Genomic DNA, 22,012 nt, shown 5'->3' with positions numbered 1-22,012 from the left:
ATGCCCCATGCATCTCTAAGGGGCAGCGGATGTCAGCGGAGACATGTCTGCTGACATCCGATCCACCAAATCCGGACGGATGGAAACCTTATTTTCCATCCGTCTGGTGGATCAGACGAGAACAGACAGGCGGTCCGTTCTCATCCGATTCCCCCATAGAGGACAGCGGATATCTGACCCCTCCGTCTCCGCACACAGAGTGGAGACGGAGCCGTCATCCGCCTGCTCAGCAGGAATCAGCGGATCAATCCCCTGCTGAGAAAAACAGAGTCCGTCGGCGGAACGGCCATGTGTGAAAGGGGCCTTAGAGTTAGTACAAGCTCTGTGAAGAAGATGAAAAGTTTTTCTGAGAATGTTAATACTGTGCAAAGGTCATGAGCTAACCATTTTATTTATCTGCATTTCACCATACCACTAATAATTCTAAGCTTGACATTCTACTCAAACATTTTTACTGAACAGGATTGGTTGTCTGTAAAATCACATTGCATGTCCAAGTATATGAAAAACACACAACTGGATGCAAAGCAGATTTAGATTGGTTTGTTGGGGGGGGGGGGGGGGGGTTGGCGGACCGGGAATCAGCAATCCTAACACAAGATTTCTGCCCTTCAGTACGATATAGAGTTATCCAACACAACAGACATCATTTAAGATAAAAGTTGTCTCATCTCATGGGGCACAATGTTTTACTTAATTTGGCAAAATACATACGTGACTGTAAAAAAAAATTACTTGAAGCACTGCTCTGGCTTTAGATTAAAGTTGGCACAATGAGACTAATGATGTCCTAATCGCTCACCAGCAGGAATTTAAAGTCCATGTTCTTGTGTCATACATTTAGGTAGACTCCAGCAAGCAGTTAGTCCAATGTAGGAGCCAGACAGGTTCTTTCAGTAATATTCACAGAAAAGATTAAAAAATAACTAAATAAGGTGCCAGCTTTACTTTTTATTTGCATGTGAACTATCTAGCTTCTAGGATTTGTACAGTTCTCGCATACAAAACACACACACACACACACACACACACACATAGTGCACAACGATTTACAATGTAACAAAAAGGAACAACTACAGGGATATCCGTTTTTTTTTTTTTTTTTTTTCATCCACGCCGCTGGTTGGGAAAAAAAAAACCAGTAAGCCTTGTAATAACTTTCCAATCTAGGGGAACCCCTACTAAAATGTTCTACATCTAGAACTTATTGTACATTAAGTGTGAAGGTCAGAGGGAAGAATGCTCTTTACACGGGTGGTCATTTAGAAGAATTACTCCGGTATAAAATAGATAAAATGATCAATGGTGTCAGTGGGAACTTATCTGAAAGGCAGGAATTTCTCATTGCTCAAGGAATCCCTAACAACCTTTGGAGGAACCCTGCCCAAAATGGTTATTAGCCAACTTGGAAAAATTACAAGCATATTATTAAATGTGTAAAGAAAAAAAGAGCTGGGGAGGTCATTTTACAGACATAAAATACATAAATATACCTGATTCTTTCCTTTCAGCATCAGAATGTTTGTCACTTTCCCAAAAGGCAAACCCAGAGCAATAACTTCGGTTTCTGTAACTTCTCCAGGAAGTTTTCGAATATGGAGCACCCGGGATGGTGTGCTCTCCATTTTATCATCACCTTTGAACTTTTTGTTATCATTACCATTGGCTATAAGGAAATAAAAAAGTAAATAAATAGTGTCAAAAATCTGCACAATTCCTAAAATTCAAAAGCCCTACTATGGTGTTGCCGATTGCCTTACAGGCCCCAAGCCAAAAAAAATAAAAAAATCAAGAAATCACATTTATGTTATTTATAATGTTCCGCTTTCTTAGAATCTGTATACCTTAGAATTTGCTATTCTCTATTATATTGGCACTTCTATAAAAAATAATAAAAAGTAAAAAAAAAGATAAAGTGGATGTAAACCCGATTCATGAAATTTGACCTGGGCACATATATCTGTAGCGTTTACTTCTCTCTCTCTCCAAAGCCCTAAGTCCCGCCGTGTTTTTCTGCTGCTCCATTCCTCGGTTATCAGCATGATAACTTCTGATAAGTTCTCTTAACACAGGAGATAAAAGCAGCTGGAAATTTGTGTCAGGGTGGGCGCAGAGATAGAATAACAGAGAGCTTGTCTATTCACAGCACAGCTCTACAGGTTTCTTCCTTCCTTTGCCTATCTGGAGGGGGGGTTGTGCCTTTCCTCCACTCAGCTGTCACACAGTGTAGGCCAAGACTCCACACCCAGTGCTGGAACAGGAAGAAAAAATTCTAACACAATGTTCATGTTCTTAACTGTGTAGAAAGCTGAAGAGAGCAGATATACAAATAAAACTTATGTAGGGAGATTTTTTTCATCTTTGTGGATCACCTGAGGCTGTTCACTTCACTGGGTATATGTGAGGGTTTACAACCACTTTAAGAAAAAGCGTTCTGTCCAATTATTAAAGATAAAATTAAAGTAGTATTGAACCCAAATTCAAACATTATATTCCAGCTTACAAATTCTTAGCTGTGATGGCTGCATTCGTTTTCTAAGTCTTTTTTTTTATTTTCATCTGGTGATTTGGCCAGTAAGTCTTATTTTTCAAATAAACAAGCTCTCTATTAGTTGTATCAGTTGCACAGGGAAAAGAAATACCAACAATAGCAGCGGTGCAATGATCAGCTTTTCTTTATTCATGTAAAACCTTTATCCCAAAAAGGGAAAAAACAGTTGCTGTACCTGATTATACCTTTGTGCTGGAATGGGTCTTCAATTTGTAAGGGTGTATCTAAATTAAAAAAGAATAGCGCAACCATGCAAAAGAAATGACTCTTAAATATGGAGACAATCCATAAATAAAAATGGGGATTTAGTCCCACTATATGGCCATATCGTGCTCAAGCCCACCACTGCGTCAAAGTACCCCATTATCAGTGGGTCCTACACTATCCATATAGCTGCACCGGCTTTAGATATACATGTTCAGGGTTTGCTCCCCCAATTTTTTGCTTGTTTATTATGTATTCGGTCTGACCAGACTTCTGGGGTTGAGCATCCCCCCACACACACCTGTACTCTATCAGAGTCCACCATCAAGTAGATACAGGAGGAGTCCTTTGTAGTGCATTAGCACATCCATCCCAGCAAGGAGTGTTGTCTCCAAGGGTTGGAGAGGCTGGATTCACCCCTTTTTTATGGATAGTGTAGGACCCACTGATAATGGGGTACTTTGACGTAGTGGTGGGCTTGAGCACGATATGGCCATATAGTGGGACTAAATCCCCATTTTTATTTATGGATTGTCTCCATATTTAATAGTCATTTATTTTGCATGGTTGCGCTATTCTTTTTTAATATACATGTTGCTTGGTCCATAGCTGCACCGGCTTTAGATATACATGTTCAGGGTTTGCTCCCCCAATTTTTTGCTTGTTTATTAAGGGTGTATCTAAACCTGCTAGTACAACACTCCCCTCCCCCAGAGTGACTCAGAAGAATCTGCCAGCACCGAACTGGTGAGTATTAAGCCCTTAGTTCCGGCTAACTAGGTATCAATGATTTTTGCTGTAGCAATTTCAAGGAATCTTCCAGGGCAGCTTCACAAGAGAGAGGCCCCTCCCACCCAGACAGGAAACACATGATCCACATTATTAAAAAAAAAAAACACAAACCCTCAGTTGTAGGAAGTAACTGAAGGCATGCACAAATCCTTGCTAAAAGTAGCTTTGATAAGCTTCCTGGATGGCTGTTTTCATCCATCTAGCAACGGCATTCTTTGTGGCCTTTGTTTCCTTCTTTGGGCCTTTAAAAATTATGAATAAACTAGAAGACTTTCTCTATTCATAGGTCCACTCTATATGCAATGAGACATCTTTGAGAAATCAATTTTGTTGAATTTCTCTTCTTTCAGGTTCTTGGGATCCCTGCGAAAAGGATGGGATTATGATCTTTTGTGATCTTTGAAAATCCGACACCACCTTAGGGCGGGTAAAGCATGAGTACTACTTTGTCTATTAGGATAGTGCAATGTGGTTCAGCCTGTATCTCATGAATTCTTCATGCAGATACCAAAGCCACCAAAAGTACTGTCTTGAGTGTTATCTCAGGAAATTTTCCTCTAAAAGCTCGAAAAGGAGCTACCTGAAATCCTTTCAGAGCTGTACCTATAAACCACGTAGGAAATTTAGCTTTTCTGGGATTTCTTCTGTCTAGTGAATGCCATTAACCTTTTGACTAAAGGTTCCTCTGCTAACCTCATTTAAAAAGAAGTTTGAAAGAGCCACTACTTGTATTTTCAATGTGCTGACCAATAAATTTAAGTCTGACCCATCCTTGAGGAATTCCAGAACCACATTTACTATTGGACTGTCCATACGACTTCTCTTTTCCAAGATGAAAAACTTTTTCCACACTTTTCAATGAATTGCATTAGTGGATGGCTTTCTGCTTTTCATTATTGCACTGATGACCCTGTTTAACAGTCCCTTATGTTTCCGCAGGTCCCTATTAGAGCCTACGCTTCAAGAGCCAGTTTCTCTCTTAAGTGACAAATTTCCTGTTGATAGATTAGGTCCAGTCTTAACGGTATTCTCACAGGCTACTTTGTACTTAGATTGCAGAACAGAGTCTGGCTTAACAACAGACTGTTTTCGGCCAGAAAAGGGCAATAATTATTCTAGCTTCGGAGTTCCTCACTTTTTGCAACCACCTTGGGAATAGGCCAAAAAGGGGGAAAGGCATACAGGAGAGTTATTGTCCAAGGATGAGCCAGAGCTTTCACACCTAATCGGTTCTGGTCTCTGTTTTTAAAGTGACATCTGGGATAATACTTCTTGATTTAGACACCATTCCTTGTGGTTTAGCAGTTTTCAGCTTAGGCACATTGGCCGGCTTATTCAGGTCCCCTTTTAGATGGCTTGCCTAAATTGGGAGAGCAGGATCTCTTCTACCACCTGCATGAGCTTGTGCGACTTTGTCTTCCCTGTTGATGTATGCTACTGCTGTTCTGTTGTCTGTCAAGACTTGAATGTGGTTCCCCTGGATAAAAGGTCTAAATGCTAACAGCGCTTCTGCTACTGCTTTCAACTCTCTTGGGTTTGAAGTGCTTGATGCCCAATGAGAGTTCCACTTCCCTTGGGCTAGGTGTTTGCCCAGGTGTGCACCCCAGCCACTGGAGTCTGTGGTTACCCTCAGGGGTTTGGTGTCCATAGTCACCCTTGTTTCAGATTCTGGGGGTCCGTCCACCACTTGAAGTCTTGTTTTATTATGTTATGGAATCTCAACTTTTGGTCCAGGGATTCTTATCGACCGTCCCATTGTGACAGCATATAATTTTGTTCTCTCCTCATATGTAACTGCGCCCATAGTACTCCCAGGATGGCCGAAGTCATCCATCCTAGCAGTCTTATTGCTTCTTGTTTTGAACACTCTGAAGATATCAGAAATTTTAGTGAGGCTTCCTATGATGTGCTGATCAGGTACAATGCTTTTCAGCCTCGTATTTTTAAAAAACATGCACTTTTTTCCCTGCAAAAAACTGTGCTGCATTTATTTTATTTACTTTTTTTTGTAAAAGGTGAACTTAGCCTTTAATCAATACATCACTTGTACTTTAATGTCTATTGGCTCTGGAACTTTTCAGCTCAATCAGAATCTGACATATACAAAGTTTAAATTAGGGTCTTGCCATAAAGTTTGTGTCTGCCTTTAAGTGCAAGCCTTTATATGGCAAGGCAGGCACCAGCCTTGAGATAACATAACTGTAAGATTTTAATAACACTACAGTTTCTACGAGCGGTTGCTGTATATTCCCTTTTTGCTATGAAAAATGGTGAGCGCAGCAGTGTTTTTTGGAAGGTATCATTACAGTTATCAGTCAACATGCGATCATTCTTTAACCCAGGCAAATTTTAGTAATTCTGAAGCACTGACCAAAGGCATCTGTACTTTTTCTAAATAGGCAGTTTAGAAAATGGAGTCACGTCTCTAAAAATGGAAGGTTAGAACAAAACTTGATGGAAAAAGGATAGGATTCAAAGAGGCACTTCAATTTCCATAACATATCAATAAAGAGTTTTTGTTCTTTCAGAGCAGAAATCTCTTTTGTTTTGTTTGAAAACCACCAATGTAAAACATTTAGGTCTCTCTTCATGGGCATTTCTGCACCTGTTTTACTGTCTTCTCCCAGTAGAAAATGACCTTAGAATAAGTGAGGAAAGTACCACTGAATAGATTCTTTACAATGTCATAATCATCTGCAATAATTCCACACTGTATGTCTGAATCCCATTTACTAGCTAACAAAAGGCTCTACACATTCCAAACAGCTTTACTTTTAAAGTGTCCTAAATGTAAGCTTTTACAAAACTGCTATTCAGATCCAGCATGAAGAAAAGAAGCTCCCGTTTAGAGGGACAGATGATAGCTGTTTCAAAAGGTAAATTAAAATAAGTACTGGAACATTACAATTGAAAAATTGGATGTTTTTTAATTAGCCATACAGTTCAAACTTATGGAATCAATAATGGCACATTTAGATTATGGCGGGGGTGGGTGGGAAGTATAAAAAGAAACAAGAGGTCCTAATCTAAACAGGCATTAAACCCTTTGGTTCTAATGAAATGTATTTATTTTAGAATAAAGTGAAAGCCAAAAGGAGGCATTCAGATGGGAATTTAGAAGCAAATACCTAAGTGGACAGCCTCTGGTGAATGCAGTTACCAAGATACAAATTTCAATAGGCTGGAACACTCTAGAAACCATGAAGTTTCCATCTCCTGCTGTATAATGCTTGCTTTAACGTCAGGAACATGAAAATTCTGAAATTACCCTGAATAACTACAAATTAGTTAGGATGAACAGGACTACTGGCTAATTACATCTGGTATTACAATGGTTTTGAAACACTTTGGTTCCAAACAAGGTCCTGCAACACAGATTCTTGTGCAGAAACACAAATTGTAGGCCTGCTTGGGATTAATCTTTCCTACTACAAGCATGCCTCACTTTTGAAGCAAAGCAGTACCGGCCAGCATTATGATAAATACAGAGGGGTGGGAACAGTGCCTTTAAATCAACTCCCAAAAAAAAGTTACAAACAGTACCAAGGAAAAAAAAAAATATATATATATATGTTAGGAAAGATGTTGAGGATATTAAACCAAGTAAAATAAACTGAACACTAGCAGCGCTACAATACACAGGTCTATTGTATAAAACAATGTCCTTAAAGACTCATATTGTTTGTGTGTATACAGTCCATGCAGTGATAAACTGGCACAATCCGTCCACCAGGGCAGGGGAGTGAGGGGTCCTGTCTACTCTCCCAAAATTCAAGCCCACTCCGGTGCTCCCCCCCCTTAGATTGAACACTCACCAGAAACTGGTGAATATAGAGCCTTCAATGAGGTCCACCAATCAGCGGGTATATAGATCACTGCTGGGCTGCTCCTTACTCCAACTTTTCCTCAGTTCAAGAAATCATGTAATCGAACAAAGTGGGGGCAACAATAGTGTAATTCCGTAACACTTTATTAAGATCACACACAATGCAAACCCCTCTCCCCTCCAAATGGCTACTTACAAGAGGGCATTGGAGTGCAGGCATAAAGCTCAAAATATGTACACCTGATGACCATTCCAAACCATTCCTGTAGCAAATAGGAATAACGGATGATATCCAGTGTGGAAGGTATAGCGACCGCACACATCGGCTCTGACGTTTCGTCCACTTGACTTCTTCTGAGAGCCCGATGTGCGCGGCGCGGTCGTAATCCTTTAATGCAGACGCCGGCGCATGCGCACCAGCATCCGTTTAGGGGTCACCCGGAAGTGTAAGGTGTTTAGTGCACATCCTGCATCGGTGTTTCTGTCTAGCGCATAATTATTTTTGGTTTGACAGCACTTTTTACCAACAACAGAGAGGTGTGGCTATGGGGGCGAAATTCGCTCCCAGTTTAGCTAACTTATTTATGGGGGAATGGGAGGACCGGTCGATATTTGCCGCCCAACATGAAGAGTTGATCATGTATCGTCGATACATCGACGATTTATTCTTCATTTGGGCAGGGACGGAGTCCTCTCTGGTGGAGTTCTGCGACAAACTGAATGTCAATAACAATAACATCAAGTTAGACTTCAGCTGGAGTCGCGAAAAGATTCATTACCTGGACGTGGAGATATCCCTTCTTGACGGTCGGCAAGAGACTCAAGTGTACTTCAAGCCGACCGACCGGAACGGATATCTCCCCGTCCAGAGTGGACACCACCAATTATGGCTGTCTAATATCCCCAGGGGACAGTTCCTTCGTGTCAGAAGGAATTGCACCATGGAGGCCGATTTTCTGAAACAGTCCCAAATCTTAAAGGAGAGATTTGTTGAAAAAGGGTATCCAGTTGCCAAATTGGATGAGACAATAACCGAAATAGGTTCCTTAACTCAGGAAGAGTGTTTGAGGGACTCGGTAAGAGAAAGGACACAGGAACATGAATGGAGCTTTATCACACAGTTTAGTGCCCAGTATCGCGAAGTTGAACAGGTCTTTAGAAGACACTGGCCTGTACTGCGCATGGACAAGCTCCTGTGTGGGGTGCTGCCTGACTCTCCTAACTTCATTTACAGAAGGGGACCAACATTTGGGGATCAGGTAGTAAAAAAAGTATTAGACCCTCCCAAGAAACCTGTCATGTTCTGGGACGAGAGAGTGGGTTTTTTTGCATGTAGGAGGTGTAAGACATGTAAACAGGTGAATACTCATTTGAGGAATTTTACCAGTTTTACATCGCCTTCGAATGCTCAAACCTTCGAAATAAAAGACCTTATCACTTGCAATACCACTCATGTGGTTTACTGTTTGCAGTGTCCGTGCAATTTATTGTACATTGGGAGGACCAAACGGACAATAACCACGAGAGTTTCTGAACACATTACAAATATCCGTAATGGCTTTAAGGATCACAGTGTGTCACTCCATTTCCGAGATTTCCACAATAGGGACCCTACTCACCTCAGATTTTGGGGTATAGAGAAAGTGGAATCGGTATGGAGGGGCTCAAATAGGGTTCGTGAGGTCTCGAAGCGCGAAACACACTGGATCTACCTGACGGATAGTTTGCACCCCAAAGGTTTAAATGTTGATCTGGATATTAACTGCTTTATCAGCAATTATTAATTGTAAGGATGGGGTTTTATCCAGATTCCTGGGTGGCAGCACATATTGCATCATATGTAGGGTAACATCCATTTTATAATCATCTGATGTGGGTACATAGGTTTGTAGAAAGATCAGGTGCTGAACCTTTTCTTTCCCTGGTGTTGCTTTTTTGTTCTTTTTTTCTTGTGTCTGTTTTTATATATAATTTTGATATATTGGGTATTCTTTTATTTATTTATTCATTGATCCAAGATCGGGTTTACGGTCACTCCAAATTGGAGTTTATATATGTCCTTATATGTACGTATATTTATACATCCCTGGAAGATTTTAATATTTTAATATTTTAGATATACATGCTTATGAACTTTTTGCTGCTATTTATGTATTATTGATGTAGTTTTATTAATGTATTATATGTATCAGACTGCATATGTGATGCTCAATTTTTAATATTTTTATTATATGCATAATATTAGTACTTTCCATCTAGTTGCTGATGTCAAGTGCAAGGCATTCAGTGATAAATATGGATGTGTTGTACTATTAATACTGGTGTAAATTGCCCCGGGTATATATGCTGGTATACAGCGATATAGTCGAGTGGGAGGGTGATCCGGTTTGGTGATAGTATGGGTCCAGTAAGATTCATTGCCCAATCTGGAGCCCGATGTTAAGGGGTGTCTGCAGAGCCGGTGTTTTCCGAGGTGGACGATGATGAACTTCCGGGGTGTAACCGGAAGTTGTCATCGATCATCGGGTCTCAGGCTGACGGCGGATGGGCGTCATCACGTCCGGCCGGAAGTGCACATCCGAACATCGGAACACCGATGCAGGATGTGCACTAAACACCTTACACTTCCGGGTGACCCCTAAACGGATGCTGGTGCGCATGCGCCGGCGTCTGCATTAAAGGATTACGACCGCGACGCGCACATCGGGCTCTCAGAAGAAGTCAAGTGGACGAAACGTCAGAGCCGATGTGTGCGGTCGCTATACCTTCCACACTGGATATCATCCGTTATTCCTATTTGCTACAGGAATGGTTTGGAATGGTCATCAGGTGTACATATTTTGAGCTTTATGCCTGCACTCCAATGCCCTCTTGTAAGTAGCCATTTGGAGGGGAGAGGGGTTTGCATTGTGTGTGATCTTAATAAAGTGTTACGGAATTACACTATTGTTGCCCCCACTTTGTTCGATTACATGATTTCTTGAACTGAGGAAAAGTTGGAGTAAGGAGCAGCCCAGCAGTGATCTATATACCCGCTGATTGGTGGACCTCATTGAAGGCTCTATATTCACCAGTTTCTGGTGAGTGTTCAATCTAAGGGGGGGAGCACCGGAGTGGGCTTGAATTTTGGGAGAGTAGACAGGACCCCTCACTCCCCTGCCCTGGTGGACGGATTGTGCCAGTTTATCACTGCATGGACTGTATACACACAAACAATATGAGTCTTTAAGGACATTGTTTTATACAATAGACCTGTGTATTGTAGCGCTGCTAGTGTTCAGTTTATTTTACTTGGTTTAATATCCTCAACATCTTTCCTAACATTTCTTTGTGTATAGCAGCTGCTTTGAGACTGTGCGTCTTTTATAATTTATTATTTGTTGCCACTTATCTTTCATTTGATTATTGTGCGCGGGGTGAGTTATTATATGAGACTGACTCTTTGGTCATACATTATTTAACTCTTGGTTTTGCATATATATATATATATAACATACATGTAAAATGCCTTTTCTGGTGAACATCACAGGGCACAGAAGATGCAATTCTTGACTGACCAAAATATGTCTGACTCAGCAGGGACTGACCAAATTTCTACAAGTGTGTGGCCTTACCAGCTCGACAGAAGGCGAAAATTTGACATACTGGGACATGCTGGAAATTGTCTGGCAATCAGCAACTGCAGCCATTGGTAAGTGTATTCTCACAGCAGAGGGCCCCACTGTCAGAATACAACGTCCTGGCAAGGAACTTCCATCTATGGCCAGCTTTAGACTACTAGGTTATGTTGCATCCCAAGGAGATCAGACACACTTGGCAGCACCCAGCATAACATCTCCTGCTCCCAGTATTGTCTCAGCTTTGTCAGCAAGCAATATAGTAGTACCACAGGGAGGGACTTTTGTCCTGTGATGTATTTGAAGAAAGGGATTTTTAAAGGTCAAGTATTTAAAAAAAAAAAAAAATTACTTGCCTGTAAATTACTTCTTGGAATGCAGTACAGGGCAAATGCTGGAGATTTACAGACCCAGAGTTATATGCTGCTATCCTTTGGTTATTTGACACAAGCAAAGCTTTTTGACACACCCCCAAGGGCAAACCCCTAACACTATCCCCACTCCATGAGACCTTTACATTTTAGCAAACAATGCAGAAGTAACAAAAGGAACTGTGGGGGAGGGTGGCCCATGTCTTAAAGTTACATAGTTGGTGAGGTTGGAAAAAAAAAAAAAAAAAAAACTTCAGTCCATCCACTTCAACCCATGTGTGTCCGTGTGTGTGTGTTTACTGCTAACCGTACATCGTATACCCCTGCATATTGTGGTCTTTATGTTTTTGAAACTATCAATGCTCTCTGCAGATACCACTGTGGAAGAGAATTTCACATCCTTACCTCTCTGATCGTAAAGAACCCTTTACATAGTTTAAGGTTAAACCGCTTTTCTTCTAATTTTAGTGAGTGGCCCGTGTCTTATTGTATTCCCTTTCTCTGAAAAGTGTGTTCCTTATGCTATGGTCACCAGTACAGTATTTGTACATTGATACCATATTCCCTCTCAAACGTCTCTTCTCCAGAGAGTACAAGTTCAATTCTTGAAGTCTTTCATCAGAGCTGAAGTTCTCCATTCCCCTAATTATATTTGTTACACTTCTCTGTACTCTCTCCAGTTCCAGCACATCCTTCCTGAGAACCGGTGCCCAGAACTGGACGGCATATTCAAGATGTGGCTGGACCAGAGTCTTGTAGAGTGGGAGAATAATCTCTTTATTTCTGGAGTGAATTCCCTTTTTTAATACATGCCAGTAATCTGTTGGCTTTGCTTGCCACTGCCAAGCCTGTTGTCCCCTAGGACCCCGAGGTCCTTTTCCATCCTAGTTTCACCCAGAGGTTCCCCTCCTAGCAAGTAATTTGCACTCCTATGTCTGACACCCAAGTGCATTACCTTACATTTTTCAACATTAAACCTCATCTGCCATGTAACTGCCCACCCCATTATTTTGTTCAGGTCTGCTTGTAAGGTTACCACATCCTGCATAGAAGATATTGGCCTGCTTAGCTTTGTATCGTCCGCAAATACCGAGATTGTGCTGGATATCCCCTCTAGGTCGTTTATGAATAAATTAAATAGGATTGGTCCCAGGACAGATCCTTGGGTGACCCCACTTTCCACACCCGCCCAATCCAGGTACTCTCCATTTATCACCACCTTTTGGACTCGCCCCTGGAGCCAGTTCTCAATCCAAGTACTCACCCTATAGTCCATACCTTAGTATCTTAGTTTGTAAAGTAAACGTTTGTGGAGAACTGTGTCAAATGTCTTTGCAAAGTCCAGGTACACCCCATCTACAAGCCTTCCTTTATCTAGATCGCAACTCACTTCTTCATAGAAGGTTAGTAGATTGGTCTGGCAGGAACGATTTTTCATGGATCCATGCTGGTTACTACGAATACAGTTTTTATTACTAAAGTCTTGTATATAGTCCCTTAGCATCCCCTCCAAAATTTTGCAGACTACTGATGTTAGGCTAACCGGCCGATAAGTTCCCTGGGATATATCTCGCCCCTCTTTAAATATTGGTACCACGTTGGCTTTTTTTTTTTCCAATCTGCTGGCACCATACCAGTCTGTAGACTATCCATAAAGATCAAAAACAATGGTCTAGCCATTACCTGGCTGAGTTCTTTAAGTACCCTCTGGTGCAAGCAATCCGGTCCCGGTGATGTATTTATGTTAAATGTTTCAAGTTTAGTTTTAAGTCTATCTTCCGTTAACCATGGGGGTGCTTCCTGAGGTCTATTATTTTTAACATTAAAAGCGGAGTTAGTGTAGCCCCCCGATTCTTTTTTAGAAGACTGAAGAGAAGAATTCATTTAGCACTTTCGCCTTCTCTCTGTCCTCTGTGGCCAGATTCCCTTCATCGTCTTTTATGGGGCCAATGTGTTCTGGTCTCGCTTTCTTACTATTTATGTACTTAAAGAATTTCTTGGGTATTTTTGTACTCTCTTCCACTATATGTCTCTTGCATTCTATTTTAGCCGCCTTGATTTCACCTTTACATTTCTTATTGCACTCTTTGTAATATTGGAATGGTTCCAATGACCCCTCAGCCTTGTATTTTTTGAAGGCCTTTTCTTTCTTTATTTTTATTATGCATTATTATGTTGGAGTTTAGCCACCCAGGGTTTATTTTTGCTCTTTTAAACTTCCCCTTTAGAATGCACTGGCCAATCCCTTTAATTAGTATGTTCTTGAAGCACTCCCATTTTTTCTTTGTGTTTTTTGTTCCTAGGGTTCTATCCCATTTGATATTGTCGAGCAAAGAACGCAGTTTAGGGAAGTTGGCTCTTTTGAAATGCAGTGTCCTTATATTACCCTTGTGTTTCCTATTACCATGATTTATACTGAAAGGAATTGACCTATGGTCACTGTTTCCTAAGTTGCCCTGTATTTCTATATCCATGATCAGGTCAGTATTGTTGGTAATCAGTAGGTCTAGTACAGCATTGTTTGTCGGTGCGTTCACCAACTGACCAATGAAACTGTCCTGCAAAACCTTTAGGAACTGCCGAGCCTTGAATGAATGCGCGGTTCCTTCTGTCCAGTCTATATCTGGATAATTAAAGTGCCCCATTATAATGACATTCCCCCTCCTCCCTCTGGTTTGGGGGCCTATAGCATACACCCTTCCCGATAGTGCTATCCTTTTGAAGTTCTACCCATAGGGATTCTACCTCCTCCTTTGCTCCATTTGTGATGTCGCCCCTTATAGTTACCTGGACACTGTTCTTAATATACATACTGTATCCTCGTTTGATGTTTTTAGGCTGCATTTGTGATTTGACCCCCTACCCACACCATGGGTTTAGGAACTGTGAGTAACCCCCATTACTGCCCGCTGAACCTTGCTCCCCGCTGGCTAATTCTACATCTGTACCCTCCCCTCCCCCCCCCCCCCCCATCACCTAGTTTAAAAGCCCCTCTTCTCTCCCAGTATGGCTGCACCCTCCCCATTTAGGTGCAAACCGTCCTTACTAAAGAGCGGTAGCCGACTGAGAAGTTGGCCCAGTTCTCCAGGAACCCAAAACCCTCCTTACTACACCAGCTCCTCAACCACTTGTTTACTTCCCTAATCTCCCGCTGCCTCTCTAGCGTGGCTCAAGGTCCAGGAAGTATTTCTGAAAATACTACCTTGGAGGTCCTACACCTCAATTTAGCTCCTAAGTCCCTAAAAACGTTTTTTAGGACTCTCCATCTCCCTCTGACTTTATCATTGGTACCCACGTGTACCATGACAGCTGCTAGGTCTTCCTCAGCCAACCCAATAATCTGTCCACCAGATCAATGTGCCGAACCCGAGCGCCTGGTAAACAGACTGTTCGGCACTTACGGTCTGTTGTAAACAAAAAAAAAAAAGTTAAAGTTACTGTGCTCTAAGATGGAATTTACAGGTAAGTCAAATTTTCTTTTATCTTGATTTTATAGTACAGGGCACATGCTGGATATTCAAAGACCCTCAGTCACAGGCTGGTATCTTCAGGTTATTAAAAACCAGCAAAGCTTTATGATTTAGACTCGACACTGCATTCGCACCAGGACAAGACATTCGCAATTCCAGGATGTTGATGGGCAAAAATCTATCCTGTGGTGACCAAGTTCCCTGGACCAAGAGACTGTCAAGTGCACCACCTCAGACCACCAGGCTGGCATTTGTCGTCAGGAGCCCCCAGGAGAGAGGGAGGAACGATTTTCCCTTATCTCCAGCACTTGCAAAGAGATTCAACAGTCTAATGCTGGGATTGAAATGCATCAGGAAATGGAGTGACTGTCCTCCTGTCCCAAGTTAACAAGACACTTATTTGAAGTGGCCTGGAATGAGACTGGACAAAAGGAACTGCCTTGAAGGAGGTTACTATCTTTTCCAGAACCCTCACGCAAAGCTGAATTGAGGAGTCTGTCAGCGTTTAAAGCAACTAACAACTTCAGCCCCGGAAGATTTTACCCCCCTTGCTGACCAGGCCCTATTTTGCGATTCGGCACTGCGTTACTTTAAACGGACAATTGCGCGGTCATGCGATGATGTACCTAAATGAAATTTACGTCCTTTTTTTCCCACAAATAGAGCTTTCTTTTGGTGGCATTTTAATTTTTTGCGCTATAAACAAAAAAAGAGCGACAATTTTGAAAAAAAAAAATATATATATATATTTTCACATTCTTTTATATGATATTTTCAAAACAAAAAAAAATTTTAACAATCTAGATTTTTTAACATTTTAGGCCAATTTGTTTTCTGCTACATATTTTTGGTAATAATAATAAAATAAACTAGTAATGGCAGGGATCTGCGATTTTTTGCGGGACTGCGACATTGCGTCGGACAGATCGGACCCCTGACTGACATTTTTGACACTTTTGGGGGTACCAGTGACATTACTACAGTAATCAGTGCTAAACACATGCACTGTTACTGTAATAATGCCATTGGCAGGGAAGGGGTTAATACTGTTGTTGATCAAGTGGTTAAATGTAAGCCTAGGGGAGTGATTGTAACTGTTGGGGGGCGTGGCTTCTGAGATGATCCCAGGGAGAAGGACGGACGGCTGTGTTGACATCAGCCAACCGTCCTCTCTGTCAGCGGGGAGAGATTGAGGGTGTCAGGCGGCAATCGGAGCCGCCTGACACACGCACTGGCTTCCCCGCTAGACTCCCCAGAACGAGCACTGTACATGTACGGCGATTTGCCTGGGAGCGGCTGCCTGCAGCAGTAAATCTATGCACCCATGACAAGAATGCCCTTTGTACGAAGCCCCAAGCCTGGAACTAGCCACCTTGGTGAATACTCTGGGAACAGTGGACAGGCCAGAATGGCAGGCCACAAACAAAGTGGTGATTTTGCACTGCAAACCACAGGAACCTGTGGTAAGGTGGGAAGATTGAGATGTGCAGATAAGCATCCTTGATATCCAATAGATGCCAGGAAATCTCCCTGCTGGAGGGAGGCAACCATTCACTGCCTTGATTCCATCTGTAACTTCTGCATTTGGAAAATGAGTTTGGTTTCGGAACCTTGAAAAGGTTCAAATAGAAACTGACATTTTTCTCTCTCGAGACCAGGGCGATTACTCCTTGTAGGTGATCGAGAGCTCAAAAAAAAAAAAAAAAAAAAAAAGAAGAACAGATATTTGCAGATTTAAATAATAATTTCAAAGCATAAAGCACTAAACAGGTGGGGGCTGAAAGAAAACATGCCCTCCCACATAGCTATTGTATTCTGACAGCAGATTTCCCAGCCATCAGAATACAATGATCACTGCTTGCAGCCACAGCCGTCATAAGTGATCATAAGGAACAAAAAAATCCATTGATGGATCAGATTCAGTACAACCAGCCTGTACATACGTGGATCAATATTCAGCGGGTTCCTGCTGAATGAACTAGCCAAATTTTGATCCATCTATGATCTGCTTAAATCCATTTTTAAACAAAATGACCAATGTTATATAATATATAGGCTCCCTCGACATTACAATCATCTTCAGACAATTGAGGGGTCATCTTATGCCACTTCGCGGGGAGGAGATGACAATATATTATTTAGTAGTTATCGTGAAATAAATTTGGACGACTTGATCAGCATGTCATAGCTAAATACGGAAAAGAAAATGATTTGCAGGAACATCAAATTCTGCTTGAATCAAAGAGAAATCCTTTACTTTACTATCATGAAACAGTTGATGCAGTAATTTGAGGTCTTTTGAATCCTGCGCTGGGTAATGTGAGGAACTCGGGGAGTAAAGATCTCCTTCCTTAATTACTCCAGAAGGGGTTATTAAGGAAGGAGAACTAATGCAGCAAACATTACCTATCTACGGGTCAGTGCCACAAAGGCCTTCAGAGACTAGACTATCCAGCTGTACCTGTTTTAGCACCCTGCCAGTCCTCAAGGCAATTTATCATCGCAGAGGGTCTCGTTTCACAGAGTCCAGTGCTGAACAGCAACATTACAGGCCATCCCCACACGTCTAAGTGCCATGCTTCAGAGAAAAATCCATAGGCAATGGATCTGGAAAAGCCAGTCTCCTAATTTCAGAGGGAATCTTGAGAAACTAGCTATTTTCATGCAGAGCCTGCACCAACATGACCATCACCTAAGACAGTAGAAAAAAACTAAAGCTATGCCCAGTTGAGAGGGGGTAATGCCTGGAAGGGGAATTCCTGGCTTTTTTTTTTTTATATTGGCAGTGTTCCACCACCTGAAGTTGGCAGTGTAACCCTCTTATAAAAAGGTACAAAATGTGAAAAACACCCTGTGTCCTGGGATATACCATAAATATATATATATATATATATCTGCACCAAGAAGCTGGATTACAAAAAAAAAAAAAAAAACTAGCACAAATGTGTGTAAACTTTGGAAAAAGGCATCAAACCTCCTACAACACCAGTTAAAAAAAAAACTGAAGTATAACGGTTAGAGGAAGGGTTTTATGGGGGCTGGAATGTAACATTTTTTTTTCTGTATGCCAGGGTCCAACCCTCCTATAGGCAGCAGCATTTAACCCAAAGGTCTTAAAATGTCTACATTCCTGTGTCCCTCAATGGACGATAAGTAAACTCCCTTTAAAAAGGACAGCACTTTTCCTTTACACTGATCACCTAACCCTTAAAATTACTAACATACATGGTTTAATTTGCTTAGAAATGTAAGGTACGTCATTTGTTATATAAAAAAAATACTTTGTGTGGAAAAAAGTTGTACTTACCAGTCACAACTATGCTGTTTAGGTTAGAGCTTGGACCATTAAGAACACTTCCTGACAGCAGTTCATCAGAACCCCTCTATAGAAAAACAAAAAAGTAAAATCAAATGGCTAATAGGGGACAAATTACAAGTATGGCAATTACATTAATCATAATTTTTCTAAAGCTGTGCAGTTACTTTTCAACTTTCTTGAAGAGGTGAATTCAAACAAAAAAAACCACCACACAAACAATACTCCCACACACACACACACAGGGAATGCATGTAAAATCAGACAAGTCAATTGTTGGCGTTCAGGTGGAAGAAACCTGGCGGTTATGTCCCCTATGTGATATGTCCCCTATGAATAAAGTGGAAAAATAAAGTGCAAAAAAACACATACACCCTAGCATTGAAAACCTCCTTCAATCATGCCAAAGAGGATTTGTCTGCGGGTTTCAGGGAATTTAGGGGCCAAGGGTTTGTGGTGTTAATGGGTTTCTGGTTTTGGCTTCGCTTTAGAGGTTGAACACTGGAGTAATGAATGGAACTCTTCTTGGCTGCAGAGGAGAAGTGATTGCTTCCAGCTTGAGGCCTAGGCTGCTTCTGCTGGGGTAGATTAGGGTGTCCAAGGCAGCTCCAAAAAGAGATGTCGTCTCTTCAAGGGCATACGCACTAAAATAGGGCTGAAACAACTAATCGATTAAACGACAACTAATCGATTATGAAAATAGTTGTCAACTATTTTCGTAATCGATTAATCGGTCAGCCGATTAGTTGTTCTGCATACAGAATGCATTATTTGTTTACATATCAGAAAATACAGTGCAACGTACATACAGCTCAGTACACCATCCGTACATGTCAGTAGATGGCAGAGAACTTGTGTATGTGTGAGGAGCGATGCCTCATGGGATATGTAGTCCTGGGCAAGAGAGAGAACCAAGTAATTCTAAAGGCAGAGGTTTTTTTTTTTACCTTGCTATATACATTGTTTACAATCACTTTAAGGGCTCTGTGCAGGGAAGATCAGTATCTGAACCCAGAGAAGGTGGATGATAGACTAGAGGTGATATAAGGCATTACAATTACATTAAGAGTTGGTTCACACTAAGTCGACTCTGTACTACTTCGGGGGCGACTTGTGCATTACCATGCACCACGACTTTGGAGCAACTTGCAGGGACTTCACATAATGGAAGTCTATGCAAGTCGCTCCGAGGTCGCCCCGAAGTAGTACAGGACCCTTTTTATAAGTCGGAGCGACTTGTGTCTCTCCTATTAGAACCGGTCCTGTAGCGGTCAATGGACTGCGAGGGAGCGCGACTTGTCAGGCTGACAAGTCGCGCTAGTGTGGACCGGCTCTTAGAGTAAAAGTTTACTAGTATTGTGCATTATATTTCAAATTATTATATCCATGGAAAAAAAAAGAAAGTCTCCGCTTTTAGTACTACTATAATATATAAATGTTATTTCCCCCCTCCACCCTTCATATAGCTTCATGTTTGACTCCCAGTTAAAATATCCTGCATATTCGACTTCTGGGCATAATTTTCTTTATATACATATAATTCATATGATACCAGATATAATACTTTCACTGTTTCACAGTAGAAATTATAATTACTGTAGCGATTTATCTGCTTTTTTTTTTTTTTTTTTTTTACTATAAAAGGCTTTTTTTTTATTTTTTTTATTTTAACCCCATCATAAAAGGTGATTAAAAAAAAAGCATGCTGCTGCTACTATCTTCTGCTGCCCATACATGTATTGGATTTTTGGACAAAAATATTTGTATCTATATTTATACAAAAATGATTTGTATATTTGTTGAATGGACAAGTGGTGTTTGAAAATTCCACTTGCATTTAACATGAATATAACTTCTGAGCAAAAACCACATACACTATTTGAAGATTCGTTTGATCGAGAAATCTTCCATTCTGCTCCTTCAAATTTCCCTGTCACCGTGGTTGACAACAAACATCAAATGGATCCCACTAAGGGTTAGAAAATCAGATGAATGTTTTTATAAATTTTCTAAAAAATTTAGTTTGTGTATGGCCAGCATAAGTGACAGAAGGTGCTGGGAGCTTGTATCAAACTACCTGCCTATTAATAAGGGAGTCTGTCATGATTATTATATACCAATCCAGTCTGAAAATTTGCAAAAAAGTTTTTTTAGGTCTTTTCAAATTGTTCAAAATGTTTGGTCTCCGAGTCTGATATGTACCACTTTCAAACCTCCCATAATACATATATCTGTCTGAGTGGACTATATAGCTGTATATAGATATTCAAGAATATTAACTAAATTATACACCAACCTTTTTTTTTGTTGAGGTTTTTATCCGATTAGTCGATTAATCGAAACAATAATCGGCCAACTAATCGATTATGAAAGTAATCGTTAGTTGCAGTCCTACACTAAAAGCTTTAACTCCACAACCAACATTTTAACCATTTTGATTTTTAAAGACTTTTTTGCATGCTAACTGATGATATATGGAGAAATAAGATTGGGACACATCTAATGACTGTCTACACAGTAGTACAGAGCTGTGTGGATTGAAGCTGGATTCCCTTCTCATGAATGTAGTTCACTCTTCTAATGATTGACAGACTAACACCATAGCCATGGCAGTTACAATGCAGCGTCTGCCAAAGCAAATAAGGTTTGCAGTACAGTACTCATACTGTATATGTATTGGAATACCCTTGCGGCCTACAATATGTAGGGCGTGCCACATGCAAACTTTCAGTGAGGATAGGGGGGGGCATATGAATAACATCTGGAAGGGGTACAGGAAACATAGCGTCTCCAATCATTTTCATCTAGAACATAATAGAGGCCCCAAACTTACCTTACTTCCCTTTTATGGTATGGATGAGGTGGATAGACTTTGGAGGGAGTCCAATCTGAGGAGGCAGGTTTCACGTAATGAAACCCGCTGAATTTTTGAATTGGAGATGCTTACCCCCAAAGAAATGAACACTGAAATAGATCTAAATTGTTTCATTGAAAATTGACTTGCGGGACTTGTATTTTTTATATTCTACATCAGTTCATTTTAAAATAAAAGGGGTTTTAGCAGATGTTTATGGTTAATTATCCATTATATAATCGATTATTATTTTCAATTTTTTATTTTATTTTGTATTAATAGATCTTGAGATTTTTTTGAACTGTAGCCACAATGGGGTATTCTTTGATGACACCAATCATGTGGTTTGTTTTTTTAAATCTATATAGGTTTAATATAGGCATATATACAGGGTAATTGTCGGTGGAGAAAAACTGAATTTTTGTAAAATCTTACTTAAAATTCCCCTTTCTGAGTCCTCTGACAGTCGCCGCCCACTCTTACAGTCTTCACCAATGGGTATTATCCCACAGGAGCAAGCTAGGCATAAGACTTGTTAAAAACAAAGTAATTTACATAGACACACCTGTAGGGGGCTGTCCCACTGGTCCAATACCCCCCTGCTATCAGCATTCCCAACTCAGTTTGGTAGCAAGCAGTTAAAGTCCAAAAAACCCCAAAAGAGGGGCGGAGGCAGCGACTGTCAGAGGACTCAGAGAAAGGAATTTTACGGTAAGATTTTACAAAAATTCAGTTTTCTCTTACATCCTCTGACAGTTGCCGCCCACTCATACAGTCTTTACCAATGGGATGTCCCAAAGCAGTGTAGATATGAGGGGTGGGAAGCGCAACCGCCACAAAGGCAACGCAGCACCCAGGTCAGAGAAAGGAACCTTATCTGAACAGAAAGGTAAACCCTCTGGTTAACAGAAAAGCTCAACTGGAGCAAACAACCCAGGAAAGCAAATAACCAAGGGGGAAACAACCCCAACAGCCAAGGACCTGCAAAATTAGGGCCCCCTTAAGGCACTG

General features: G+C 41.0%; 1 protein-coding gene across 1 annotated transcript in view; it reads right to left on the bottom strand.

Annotated features, from left to right (window-relative positions):
• The window catches only part of PTBP2 (polypyrimidine tract binding protein 2), a 161,183-nt gene that overhangs the window by 90,319 nt on the left and 48,852 nt on the right, over nucleotides 1-22,012 (bottom strand). The window contains exons 3-4 of the mRNA XM_082264967.1: nucleotides 18,139-18,214; nucleotides 1,494-1,666 (exon numbers count right to left, since the gene is read on the bottom strand). Of these exons, the coding sequence (XP_082121093.1) occupies nucleotides 1,494-1,666; nucleotides 18,139-18,214 (249 nt within the window). The remainder of the gene's footprint in view (nucleotides 1-1,493; nucleotides 1,667-18,138; nucleotides 18,215-22,012) is intronic.

This window comes from Pelophylax lessonae (genome assembly GCF_965119305.1).
Source record: "Pelophylax lessonae genome assembly, chromosome: 8".
NCBI classification, from domain to species: domain Eukaryota; kingdom Metazoa; phylum Chordata; class Amphibia; order Anura; family Ranidae; genus Pelophylax; species Pelophylax lessonae.
The sequence above is the reverse complement of the archived record's forward strand: the minus strand, read 5'-3'. Positions and strand labels throughout refer to the sequence as shown.